This window comes from Schistosoma haematobium, chromosome 2 (genome assembly GCF_000699445.3).
Source record: "Schistosoma haematobium chromosome 2, whole genome shotgun sequence".
NCBI lineage: Eukaryota > Metazoa > Platyhelminthes > Trematoda > Strigeidida > Schistosomatidae > Schistosoma > Schistosoma haematobium.
Window position 1 is genome coordinate 44,856,856 of NC_067197.1, and position 13,989 is coordinate 44,870,844.

General features: G+C 35.5%; 2 protein-coding genes across 4 annotated transcripts in view; both read right to left on the reverse strand.

Annotated features, from left to right (window-relative positions):
• The window catches only part of GNAT3_2 (Guanine nucleotide-binding protein G(t) subunit alpha-3), a 56,019-nt gene extending 53,336 nt beyond the window's left edge, over window positions 1-2,683 (reverse strand). The window contains exon 1 of the mRNA XM_051215328.1: window positions 2,014-2,683. Within this exon, the coding sequence (XP_051068541.1) occupies window positions 2,014-2,617 (604 nt within the window). The 5' untranslated portion in view covers window positions 2,618-2,683. The remainder of the gene's footprint in view (window positions 1-2,013) is intronic.
• Window positions 2,684-7,073: 4,390 nt separating this feature from the next.
• Window positions 7,074-13,658, reverse strand: MS3_00007069 (uncharacterized protein; the record flags this gene model as incomplete). Of its 3 annotated transcripts, XM_051215330.1 has the most annotated exons (9): window positions 13,553-13,658; window positions 13,072-13,518; window positions 12,976-13,038; window positions 12,894-12,942; window positions 12,778-12,856; window positions 12,519-12,742; window positions 11,635-11,704; window positions 10,858-11,203; window positions 9,379-9,823 (listed from the first exon to the last, which is right to left on the reverse strand). In XM_051215330.1, exons 2-9 carry the CDS (start codon window positions 13,272-13,274, stop codon window positions 9,379-9,381), a joined length of 1,479 nt encoding a protein of 492 aa, XP_051068544.1. In that variant the 5' UTR covers window positions 13,275-13,518; window positions 13,553-13,658. The 3 variants fall into 3 exon arrangements, with proteins under 3 accessions (XP_051068542.1, XP_051068543.1, XP_051068544.1); XM_051215329.1 differs by having other exon boundaries at window positions 7,074-9,823; window positions 10,858-11,704; XM_051215331.1 differs by having other exon boundaries at window positions 9,206-9,823; window positions 12,778-12,942.
• Window positions 13,659-13,989: the final 331 nt, after the last annotated feature.

The window sequence follows — 13,989 nt, forward strand, 5'->3', positions numbered from 1 at the left end:
AATGTTAAAGTTTATCTATTTTTTATACGATACATTGTAAGGTCAGTTTTAAGTTTCTTATTCGTGTGTATTATATTGATTCAGCATCATTTCAACAGCTCCTTTCGCATCATAACAATCAACATGTTAAAAAACCTTTTTGAATTAAGTCATAGTTATAGAAGAGTAGTCACTTAAAATTCGGATGTTTTTTGAAAGGACATAAGCTGTTTGATACAGTATCTTCCATAGTAGAATTATATACAATGATATAGGTCATTTCTATTCATTGTTCATGAAACAATCAAAAATGAGGATAGGGATCATAACCATTAGATTATTCTTTAAATCAACTAACTAATATTGAATGAAATCATAAACGAAATCAACCAGTGAGGATGTCATAAAACTACACAGACCCTAAAAATTGTCAATATTCTGTTTAGTTCATTATGGTTGATTCTTTTCGCTCAAAATCCGTATCACCATATTTGGAAAGCAAATATTTCATTTCATTTCAACTGTACATACATCTACTGACTTCTGTGGTCATCAAGTTTAACTTCGGGGATTGGCATAAATTTAATCTACGAATACATGGTCTATGCATTACATATCTAATACTAAGATACCCAAACTTATTTCCTAAAATGTAGTATGTTAAGTGAGGTCACCCAAATAACTTCATACTTGTATATTCTCGTTTATGTTCTTGTTCATAATAATATTTAGAATTCGTCATTTGATGACATGTTTTACACAAGACATGAAATAATACATAGTTAAGGTTTTCAAACTCACTCTTATAAGTCCCTGTATTTGATAGGTTAAACTCCTAAGTCAAGTTAAATGACCACTGAATCCAAAAAATGATTATATGTTTTCCCTATTAAGTGACTATTTTATTAATCTTGATGTTATCAAAACTGAATTTTTAGTTAAAGTTCATGATGTACAAATAGTCAGTATTTACATCGTAATCAATGATGGGAAAAGGATAAACTGTCTTCTAACAAAGTGATTGACTAAATGGCAGTAAGTTAATGTTATACTGAGAATATTCTGACACACATATATAACAAGTTACAGATCATCTCTTTTTCCTGATTCACAAGGGCTACGATTCTGAACAGTTGTTACATTCAACCAAAATAAAGTTTGAAAGAAAAGAGGAAAAATACAACCGATAGTTACTCTACGAAATAAGTAGTTCATATTTGAGTAAATGGTGCTAGTCACATTTCATTCATATAGAAATGTTTCATAACAGTCAAAAGATCGCGAGGAAGATATAACACATAAGAAAGAGAAATGGAAGACGTTCAACATGGAGTCCATAAAAGAGATAAGAATTCGGAAAAATACTTTATCACATAATTAAAAATATGGGACATTTAGAATTTTTAACTTCAGTTTCCATCCTTATTTTATCTATTAAATAAGTACCACAAAATTCGAGTTTCGAAAATATTCCTGATGCATGCAGTAATATTATAAGTAAATCAAATAAATAAATAAGGATCTTTAGTCTCACCTTGCTCATAAACGAGAACGTGCCTACATTCATCATAAGCTGTACGTTCGGCTCAAGCTTAGAGGCACAAAGTATGTGTCAGAAAAGCAAATATATGCATTAAGAAAGATACACTATAGACTCATATACATAATTATAATCGCTGCTACTACAAGTGATAATATATTATTACCGACAGCACAAACTTGGCCATCTTATAGACTCGTTATAGTACAAGGTTCAGTAAAAAACGATGCATTGTCACTCTGAGTGTAAGAGAAGTGAATGTCTTTAATAAAGCTAGCTCAAAATACATAAGGTTTGTAATTTCACAACTGGGATCGCGTAACACTCCATAATAACCAAATTCACACACTTGTAAATATCACAAATCTTACTCCTATGTGGTTTAATATGTTACCTCATGAATTTAGTATTATCATATATTTCTCAGGAGTATCATGTACTACGGCAACCAGGACATAAAAATAACGTTCTGTGATAAATCTCAATGAACTTACCGACATCGAAAACCTTAAAGTCTAGATCCTTGAACCGAAAGTTCGTTTCGACTATACCCGTTGTCTTCACCCTAGATCTCAATACATCTTGTTCAGTTGGCAAGTAATCAGAAGCAGATATTCTATCAATAGAACTGAGGTAGTAGCCTGCGGAATCATTCAGTTGGTATTCCTTGGAACGTGCGAAACATTTCTGCACACTTGTGTTGTTCCATAATTTCAGTAAAAGTCTTGATAAATCCCCAGGAAAATCTCCTTCTTCAACTGTAGGTAAATATCCGTTTAGGTGCTTTAACTCATCTGCTTGGTCGAAACCATCCGCCGTTATATCCAGTGTCTCCATTGCTTTTAGTATTTTTATCATCGACTGAAGGGTGTTGGCAAAAATGATGGGTTTGTATTCTTTTCTCTCTTCTTCTCTGTAACCTTCACCATGGATTATTTTCATCTGTTTTAAAACTGTCGACTTCCCACACTCACCAGCACCAAGAAGAAGTAACTTGACCTCTTTCATTGATTTTTCTGCATCGTGTCTTATTTGCTTCTCTATAGCCCTACTCTTATCCTGCTGAACTTTAGCTGGTTCACTCCATGCACATCCCATATCAGATATTTGAGCAAATAACCAAACGAAAACCAGTTTGGATATATAGAGTCCACTAGCATGAAATTGGGAAGAAAGTAAACGAATATACGGTATACCGTATATATAGTCTATCCAACATGAGCTAGCCAATTATTGAGGATGATGATCACTACGAAGTTAATACAAATACTCTAGGTTTCAAACATTATTATATGTTGAAATATTTTTATTTATTACTTTATTTGAAACTTTAAAAACACCTAGTTAAAAATCACGTATTTTGAAATTCAACGAGCTAGTAAAGAGAAAGTGTTTAAATGGGTGAGCTTGAACGCCACAAACTTTAAATCTACCTGGGCATGGCTGAGCAGGTTAGTTGCAGGTCACGTAGATTGTTTATTTCCAGAGAGAAAACGCATTTCAAAAGCAAGAAGTGAAAGGAAAGAACGGCGGAAGGTATTACAAGAGCATAGGCCTTGGCTACAAAACTCCAAAAGAGGCTATATTCGGTAATTACATTGACAAGAAGTGTCCCTTCACTGGAAATGTACGTATCCGTGGTCGAATCCTCACAGGTGTTGTGCGTAAAACTAAGATGAACCGGACTATTGTTATTCGTCGTGACTACCTTAAGTACGTGAAAAAGTACAACCGATATGAGAAGCGACATAAGAATATGTCTGTACATATATCTCCTTGCTTCAGGTGAGTTCACCCTGTGTTTGTTTACACTTGCAGAGATGTGGATATTGGAGATGTCGTAACTGTTGGTGAGTGTAGACCCCTGAGTAAAACAGTATCATTCAATGTCATCAAAGTTTCAAAAGCCGCTGGTTCAAAGTACAAAAAGGCATTCCAAAAGTTTTAATGTCTGAAATAAACGTATAGGTTTACCGCAGATCTTGGTTCTCCTTTCGTTTCTAGTGGAACTGACTAACTTGTTTTGAGTTGAAGCTTTTCAGTTTCGTTTATTATATATAAGCGTCATTACAAGTTTCGAGAGAATTGGCCTTCCTGTATACCAACTAAAAAGCCTACTATCCTGAGCATTTCGTAACTGTAACAATAGTAGCTTACTACATTTCTACAATAATCTAGTTGAACGTGGCTCCATTTATATGTCCCCTAAAACTTTTACCTATTTTTAGCATTAGTCCTGTATTCGTATTCACATGTAGTTACCGATATAAACATCAGCTAGTTTTTCTATGGATGATTAAATCTGCTTGCCCGGCTACATATTGGGTATGTGTGAAGTCAATTGCCTTGTGACGCAATACTTTAATATATCATGTAGTGTGAATAGTTGGTCTATACGTGATACGGGCTTTTTAGGCTGTAGCGTAATGCACTTTCAGTAAAAATTAAGCATTGGTTCCTATATCCTCAGGTTTCTAATACCAATGACGTGGCCGACTTCAATTTGATGAAAAGGAATAAGCGGCTCAGTTGCGTTTCTTGTCTCATGTTATCCAATCTGTCTTGATATAAAAGACAGCAATTAATTGTAACAGTCAAAGTTGCTACAGACCGCCAAGCAGGATCAGCCAAATTAGTTCACTCTCAAAAAATGATATAACCCTTCCTACCCCTACAGGCTGAAAACTAATCATAACGGTTTAGGATTATAAACATTTCTCTAAAAGGGTTATAAAAAACCAAAGTAAGTGGTTATTGTCATATCTTGATGTGACATTTTCGCCTAAGCACGTTTGGTTTCAGAACACTACACTCCAGGTATCAGTTACACAACTTTTACCATAGGACTTTCCTCCTTGCGTTAGCATTGCAGACTGTCGCCATGACACAGAAGTTACTCCTATGGTCGGACGCCTATATTTCGAACAGCCGCTTACTGTGCTGCTTGACTAACTATTAACTGATGTAGTACATGGTTGGTCTACTAGTCTTGAGATTTGTTAAAGACGTCCATAGTAGTTGGTACGAATGTATTTAGACCCAACACTTCATTTTCCCTATACTGGGTGTCTGTCTTACAGTCGGGCTGCACGGGGCATATTCAAAGTCTTCCCTTAGTACGACGATGTAAAGCCCTGAAGATAGTGTTATTCCCTGAAAACATAATGGGTTGTTTCCGTCAGCATAGAATGAAGTTCAACATCAAGTTCTAAGATAAGTCAACGACACGTCTTTGCGATCTGCCACTGATAAACTCGTCTATGAATCCAGATCTCATTAAAATGAAGTCTCAATGTAATAGAACTGGAAATTCTGACAATATAACAACCTCTGAATTTTATATGAGTGTCTAGTCATAAACTTTCATGAAAATGTTAAAACAATTGGTGAGTCTTTTCACTAATGTCAAGGAACCTGCAGGCTCAATTTCTGGTTAGACTCCCTGTAACTGAAGTAACCACTATAAATGTGCAAGTTAGATATTTGTAGTCCGAATAGAGTTCAGTATTGTCCGATGTATCGTAGGGATGTTCGAATACATCCTATTCACGGGGTCCAGGTTCATTAAGACCTGTTATTGGGAGGTAAAAATAGGTTAGAGGAAGAATTTAAAGAGACTGATTGGTAAGTGTGGATATATATTCATATCAGTATAATAGTTTATCACGCATGTAACACAATACTGTAGGTTAAAAGTATCTTCCCAGCGTCTAAAGTTTTGTTAGAATACATTTGCCTTATTATTGACTTGTTTTCCTGGACTGACGTTATTGAAACATGTCCATAACCCCATTTTTAGTACGGAGCTTGTATACTTCCTGAGACTCATCAGTTTGAGCGGGTGTTTTTGAAAAACATCAACTGAACATATTTAAATAGGCGCTCTACCCAATACGATGTTTTTTGTGTGTGGATAGCTTATGCGTTCTGTAAATTGTTATTTAGAAACATCGAAATGTAATAACTTTCCTTGTGAAGGAATAGATAGAATTACAAGCACAAAATTATCTGATATTTCCTTGCTCGTGTTTTTTCAATAAACGGAGAATTTCAATACAACGTATATAAATAAAATAAACGTCTAGACAAGTACATTATTGTCCCTTAAAATTGCTCAGGGGGATATTCTACGTAATTAATTGTTTCCTGAATTCAGCTTGAGCAGTTTCACCAGTCTATCGAGATTTGAACGCAATAATATTGGTACAAAGCGCATATGCACCGCAGAAGTCTCTTGATTTGTGTGAGGACTGGGATACTGCCCGGGTGCCAAAACTGAGGCAGGTGCTTCTTTTAGGGGGCCACATCCGAAGCCTGACCCATAAGGTAATGGAGCAACTTCAGGAGATGCAGACATATGGTAGCTGATGACCAACAATAAGTTCATGTGGCATTTGACCCATCAGAATCCTGGAGCCCATACGGACCATTGGTTTGAAATCAGGGTTCTTCAGCTCCTCTAGGCGGACCCTTCGTGCCCACCAACCCGGTTAATGTGCCAAACATTCACTTTTCGTTTTGTCAACTTCGTAAACAAAAGTAATACCGCGAGACTGCAGTGAGCAGGACTCTTCTGTCAGTGGCTGTATGCGCATGGCCATGTAAAAGCATTTCGGAAGGGAGAGCTGACTCTCCCCATCTTCGGCCGCATCAGGTATATCGAAAAGCTTCAGTATTCAGCTGCAACAAATCTTTAGCGTTCTCACCTTGTTCCTTAATTCTGAAACCTCGATTGTTCAGGCTACCTGAAAATTAACAATCAGTCGTTCTGATTTTATGATCTCTCTAGTTATTATTGACCTGAAAATGTTCAAAACCTATGAAACCAATCGACACGAGACTTCTTATTTAACTTGAACTGCGAAACTTTTGACCTTACAGCTTAAGAATGATGATGGTACTAATTCCAATAGGAAGACAGTCTCGTCGAGCTTCACTGTTTCACTGCGATATAATCCCTTAATACTCCCGAAGTCCAAAATGAAAACACCCCTATAATTTAAATCCAGTTCAAGAAAGTATGATCAGAATTTTAGGTAATACCCAGGGATAAATGTTGTACGATAACTAGTCTCAAAATAAAATAAAAACTTCGGTAGCGAATTCAGTACTGTCAGTCAGTAACGACGTAGAACTTCGTACGTATGTGCATCAGTTCGAGTTGCCACACCACCTTAGCACAGTACTGTAGGTATGTTGATTTAGTTGTCGTTCGACAAATCCTATCGCCGTCAGTGCCTCAATACAGCATACTGTTCCCACAAATAAACTGAAAGTGCCGGAACAAATACTAAGTCAGTAATAAGAATTTTACTTTCCTAGGGTACATAAATATATAGATGTAGGAGCTATATTGAGTCACAGTAGGTAAATGTAATTATAATCAGAATAATTTAGAAAACGCTTGAAATTAATCGGAGTATAACCAAAATTAAGCTACATCATATGCATTAATCACACGATATAAACACGTGTACAATCTTCGAATGATTTTCTTAGATTAATGGTCTCTAAAGTAATTTGCTTTAAAATATATTGAATATTAAATACACCTAGAATGAGAAAAATGTTCGAACAATAAGCTTTTGGTATTGAAATGTATAAACTACATTAAAATACTTTACATCAATTCCAATAGTATATGGGTTTTAACCGTGTAATAACATTGACAATAATCAGCTTACTTTGAAGTAGATCTCTACTAGTCATACATCCCTGAATTCCTAGTCTTACGTTACTTTAGGACATATAGCTGTTACAATTAATGTGTTGCTTGATGATCGGGTAAGGTAACCACTATAAAACCTAGGTTTGGTCACTGGCGGTTCAGCGGTATTATGATAGATATGGCTGATCATGAAACCGGGTTTTCCACCTACCAAGAAACTACCAGCTATATTAAATTATTTCAGTTGTAATTTATATTCAGTGGATTGAGTGACCCCATACTATAAACGTTCAACAACAATCTAAATTATGTTGATCGATTTAGGACTGAAAAATATTGACTAAACAAAACTGAGAGTTTACCTACTTTATTCACTGTTTATGATTTAAAAAAAACTAACACTGAAGTACGTACTAATCAAGATTCTTTACTCTTAATATCGAAGAAATATGGAAAAAGACACACTAATAATAATTTATTTTAACCAAAATAATAACTCATAAGTAGATACTGAACTATACAAAAGGACACTTTTAAAATATATGAATCTTAAAAATTCCCATATTGTGAATTAGAACAACAACAAGCGAACAACATTGTTTCCAATTAGATCCTCATTAGGCTTGATATTAGCCGACTGCCCAAATCGAATTCTTAATCCATTGGTTGAAGATACATGGTACACACAAGTGGGTAATCATGTATTCTGTTAGATCTCCGTCAGGCTTTACTCTAATATACAGTAATATTTATATACATATACAAAATTAATCAAGGCAGTTAATGAGTCAGTGATAACAGTGGAATAGGTCACATAAGTAAAGAGTACAAATTTATAGTGATATGACAGGTGTACTAGGGCTTGAATCCATGTTTCATAATGGGAAATAGGTCAATGACTTTAGAAATATAGACAGTGAAATAGCACTCATAAAAACTGTAGGATTATGTAATAAGAAATGTCCAGATAATTGAACAATGAAGCGTACATTTGGAAATGATTTGGATTGAATGAAGAGAAATAAACGAACAAAAGGTGCGAAAAATGATTAGTAAGATCGTTTATTAAGGCTATCTCGATCAAGGAAGAGACAAAGGTGTTACAAATTCCTCATTGTTATGTCCCGATAAGCATAATGAATGGTAACTTTCTGGGATCCATTTGTGGACCAGTACTATGTGTATATTTTTATAATTGTTAAATAACTAAACTGTTCATATTCATGTCCCCCTTATTATAAGCTTTATTTTGGCCTATGAACTATCATTATACGACTTACCATTCTTGAATTATGCCGTCTATTACTTACTACCTCCCTCATTCATATCCACATTTGGCTAATTCTTGTACAAATGTTGTTTCATACCTTATTGGTACGATGTGCTCTGCTTGATTGGTAATATAGACCCAGTATGCTTGAAATAAATGATTCATGTCGCAGAGGCAGAGATTCGTGTCCTGGACCTAACTGATTGGGCTAGGCAGGAAGCAGGACCGATAAGTACTCTAGACTGCTCGTATGGGTTTTAGGCGTCATTGGTCCGATCGATAATTCACTGCTCTATATTTGGTGGCATCGTTACGTTATATATTAGCAGGGCGCACAGGTCACAAGTTATAACGCTTATGAATACAAATACTATGAATTTGTACTCTTTACTTATGTGATCTATTCCACTGTTATCACTAACTCAGTAACTGCCTTGATTAATTTAACAATTTCGTATATGCATATAAATATTACTGTATATTAGAGCAAAGCCTGACGAAGATCTAACAGAATACATAAATCCATGATTACCCACTTGTGTGTACTATGTACTTCAACCAGTGGATTAAGAATCCGATTTAGGCAGCCGGGTAGTATCACTAGTTATCACTACAAAATATGACTCAGGAGTACATGAACATATACTGGGCAAATGAACCAAATATCTATACTAATGTTTACAAGTACATCAAGCTGTTCATTTTTCCTAATACTTCGCCTTAGTTGATTAATTCACGAGGAACAGAATTCAAAATAAAACTTTTTGACATATATACAATAATGGGGAAAAATTTGTTTTTTTCGAATTTTATTTTACAAATTAAAATGTTGAAAGACTAAAGTTTTTGCAAGTTTGCTTCATGAAAGACTCTGGTTTGATAAATAATGAACAAAGTTTGGTCACGATCTGTTTTTTCACGTTATTCGTCACAATCACTAAGTTCTGAAGTTCCCATAATCCCTTTCGCTAGACGCCAAACTTTCGAAAGTGGACCAGGATATTGCGTTGAATCCATAAATCCGGCATTGGTCACTGTAGTTTCACATGATTCTGGTTCTCCTGGTGAGGTCACAGAAACTAGTTCCCAACATTCCAAACCAACAGACGAGTCGTGTTCTTCGAGTTTATTGGATGACTGAACATAGTCGGAACTACTTGCCCTACATAAAGTAAACCTATTCACTTGTTTGTCACATAAAGTTAAACTATCATCGTTTGATAAGCCAAACATCTCATCCACTTCTTCGCCTTTCTCTACAAAACATGGTGAACTAAATGAAACTGTAGGATGACTCATTAAGGATAATGATGGAATCTTTCCAAAAAGCCCATCTAGTTTTATATTGTAACATTCGTCAAAGTACCTAAGAATCAAAGAAAATCAATTAATAGACAAACCAAGAAATATTTGAACAATCTGAAAAGTAACAAAATCGAAACATTACGTATTAAATGTATCCTGAAATGTTTTAGTAACATGAAAGTTTACTAACATTATTCAACTACTTAGTTTCAAGATATTTACGGTGCAAGCAATATAAAACAAATAAATAAGACCATCCATCACACACTAATTACTTCACAGATTAAGACACTATGAGTAAGAACGCTGTCTATTTACATAGGGGAAACACATCTGGGAAATAATTCCACTTATCACATATATAAAAACTTTTAATGTTCCAACTGTCACTTCTACAATGCATGGATTACGGTTAGACAGGGAGTTATCACCAAGCAATTATTAAAAATAATGCACACATCCTACCAGATCGTTGGTTAACTGCGACATAGTGATTGGAGAATAAAAGTTATACGAGGATATTTAGTATGTGGCACCATTGTGAACAAACACTCAGGTAGGGACAACCAATTTATCATTTCATACGTCTATCGACATAAGTAGCATACACCAAAGTACCAACTAAGTAGTCAGTGTATTCATTCATAGCTGTACGACAGATCGTAAAATTTAGGTTTAAATACTAGGGATTGAAACCGATAACTGAACGGACTACGGTGCATTAATAATATCTTAATAGTCTAATACTATTTCACCTTACACTAGCTAGGTTGAAGTGCTCTCTCTAGTTTCACTACCGAGAACATTATTTATCCAATAATTTTGGAGAGGTTTTGTTGAATCTAACTACGTTATTAAGTATGTATTATGCAAGATTAAAATACACAAACCTAAGGGACCTTCAAAAAATGTTGACGGTGTTCAATAATGTTTATTAAACACTAATTAATGTACGAGCTCACAATCTCGTTTGTCAGATTTATAACTAAACTACCCGACGATAGGTACAGTAGCAATGATCTGTAAACCTACTAACTTAACGATAAAATTAGTTAAATAATGTTTATACATAGAGTTTCGGTACAAAAATATTACCTAGTAGACTTATTATTGTGACTGACCAGATGCCCAAGGCAATATAATCCAAATAATGGATTGTAAAATGTGTTCCGTCCAGGAATTACGCTTATCCCAAGCTGTTCTAATCCATGTTTTATATCAATCCCTCGACATTGGCATAACAGGTGAACAGCATGAATGACTGCGAAATACACACGACCCATATCATCCCTCTGAGGTAATGCAGACAAAAAAGAACCAACCAAATGCAAATTCCGGCGAATGGAGACTGGCAACCAAACATCTAACAAGATAGTTGAAACCCTTATTGCTACTGAGCAATATGTTAAAGCCGTATGACTGGATGGGGTGGGTTCAGGACCTACAGTAAAGGTGATAAAAAGTGAAGACTTTAAAGATATAGCTGGAGGTTTATAGGAAATTTAGGAACACATGTTATCTACGTCAATTTATCACCGATCTACAAAAATATGAAGTCACAAAATAGCTAGAGTAGTTGAGTAAAGTGATATAAGAGTACAATTGTACACAATTAAAATAGTATACCAGTTGAACAGGTCACCTGTGGTTCAAAAGATTTTCATCGCAAAATAGAAGTGGTATGAAGCGTGGAGATTCCACATTGAGAATAATAAGTGGTACAATATATGGTACAAAAAACATTACAAGAGTAAATATCATCTTGAATTATACATTTCAAATCTACAGTGAATGTACAACAGCTTTGTATGACAATGATCATGTTACTCGACAACAAAAATACATCAATCGAAACTTCAGAGCGACACTAACCTGCAAAAATGTTCTCTTTATCGATATGTAAAGGTGAACAAACAAACCTATCCGGAGATAAACCATCAGTCTGAAAATGAAATGAACATAAATTTAGTACTGACATGCAAGATGTAGCTAACATCTAAGTGAATGTTTTTAAGACTAATAAATCATCATAAGTCGAGTGATAACATACTGTCAAACTTTAATTGCATTCAGTAATATTATCTTATGACACATCATATAATGTTAAGTCGCCTTAACAGCACAAAATCTGACAAATAATTAAATGTAAGGAGTGGTAAACTAGACGCCAAAAGGATTCGGCCTGCACTAAGAAGAACCTAACAAGTGCCAAGTAGGACGAAACCTAGCTCCAGGGATTCCTGATGACTACCTCTAACCACCATCTTATCTCAACATGGTGCAAGCGATGTCAAGTCACTCAGATTCGTGGCCACAATGTAACTTGGGCGACAGGATTCAACCTGTACTAAGAAGAACCTGACACACATGACATTGATCACCACCCAGTGGTCAATCAATTGTAAAAACTAGACATGCTTTGTGGAGTTTCTCCTTTTCTGTCAATACTTATTTATCCATAATATATTACTAGTCAACAGGAAAATGTCCATGAACTTAGTTTAGAGTGGAATTTTGCGAGGGCTAGTAACACTAACCGGATTTTCAAACCAAACGAGATTAAAATAGAATTTGAACCCGTAACTAAGTAAATGAGAACAGCGGTAAACTTGCTATGCTAGTGAACCTATGTAGATCCCTATTCAAGAGTCAGATTGTAGTTCATGCAAATGTAATGAAATTAGACATTGCCCGGTACAAACATATTGAACTATAGCGTGTTTCGCTATCTATGAAAACAACGTAACTAAACTCACCGACAGGTCGGTCACGAAATAAACTCCAAGCAACTCCTCAAAATAAGTATCATGTACGTGCTTGATTTGCCTGTTTACTATATCAAGATCAGCTACCAATAACTTTTTTCTCTGTGCAACCGTGATAAAATGCCGTACCAAATTAGCTTGCTGCTTCAGAAGATGCTGGGATGCGGTATGGCATCGTGTCATAGCTTGTCGAACACGTTGTAGCTTTTTGCGTTCTGAAATAACGCACAGTATAATAAGTACGACTTACTCTCTACGTTCATTTTAGTAAGAAACTCGATCGTATGTTCCAAAGAAGAAATTTGAGCATTCAACTCTTCAACTCTACCCTGCTTTAATACAAAAATATGCACAACGAGATCTTACAAAAGTGTGAAATACAGATTTGAACAGTATGGGTTCGTATACTTTAATCCTAATCCGCAAATAATTAAATCTGTAAACCTACTTTCTATTTAAGTCATTAACCGATTTACGGACTGTCACAATCCGATCAGAATTCTGAGGAAAGCTGTAAAGAATCTATTTCAAAAGGTATTCTTACCTAAGTTTTCCGGACTTCTTCGAGAATATGGAATCCTTCCTAACACAATCACAGCAGACAAACGTTTCTTTAAATGATTCACATGTACGACACTGGAGATTTAAATGGAACTGAGGGCCACGGTCAAACGGAACATCGGCGCAGGGTGATTCTAATATCTGGAAATCAGCAAGAGTGACGTCGGCAACTGAGTCGTCAAGCATGTATTATATTCGACCAGTTGTCGATTAAGAAGTAAATCGATAAAAAGTTAACCGATTGCTATAACTTTAAAAACATGTAACTCTCAGTCATCAAATAATTTGCTGACAACTCTTAAATGTGTTGTAATCGTGCAAATAAGAAAACATGAGTAAGCCTCGGTAATGGTGGTCCACTCGACTAACAATTGTTAAGATCTCTTTTCACAAAAGATCTGAGAGAGAGAAGCTTAAAGGGGGAAGACGTCTGATGTTTTAGGAAGTGTTGTTAGTGAACTTACTAGTGCAACTTCAATTAACAATGCACAACTCTCCGACCCTTGCAAACCATAAATCGAAACCCAGGATGAGTAAAGTATAGTTTCAAATGCGTTGCAAACATCTTTTGGAAGTTCGAAGACCAAACCTTCAAATGGTTGTGTCTAGTAGTAGTGGATCACCAGGCACGAACCCAATCATATTAACGATAATAGATGAAAAAAGAAATTGGTAAGTAGTAATAAGATGTTATTCGTAGCCCTGAAAAATAGGTCAAGTTTCCTCTTAAAGGACTCCTGGGAAGTCGCTTGGACTAGCTCAGTCGGAGGCGAATCCAAGCATTTGACAACTCTTAAGGAGTAGAAGTTGTGTCTATAGTCCGTTCTGCCATGTTGTGTCTCCAATTTCTGGGTGTTATCCCTTAGGTTAGTATTGAGACTAAGCTTAATTAGGTGTTTAA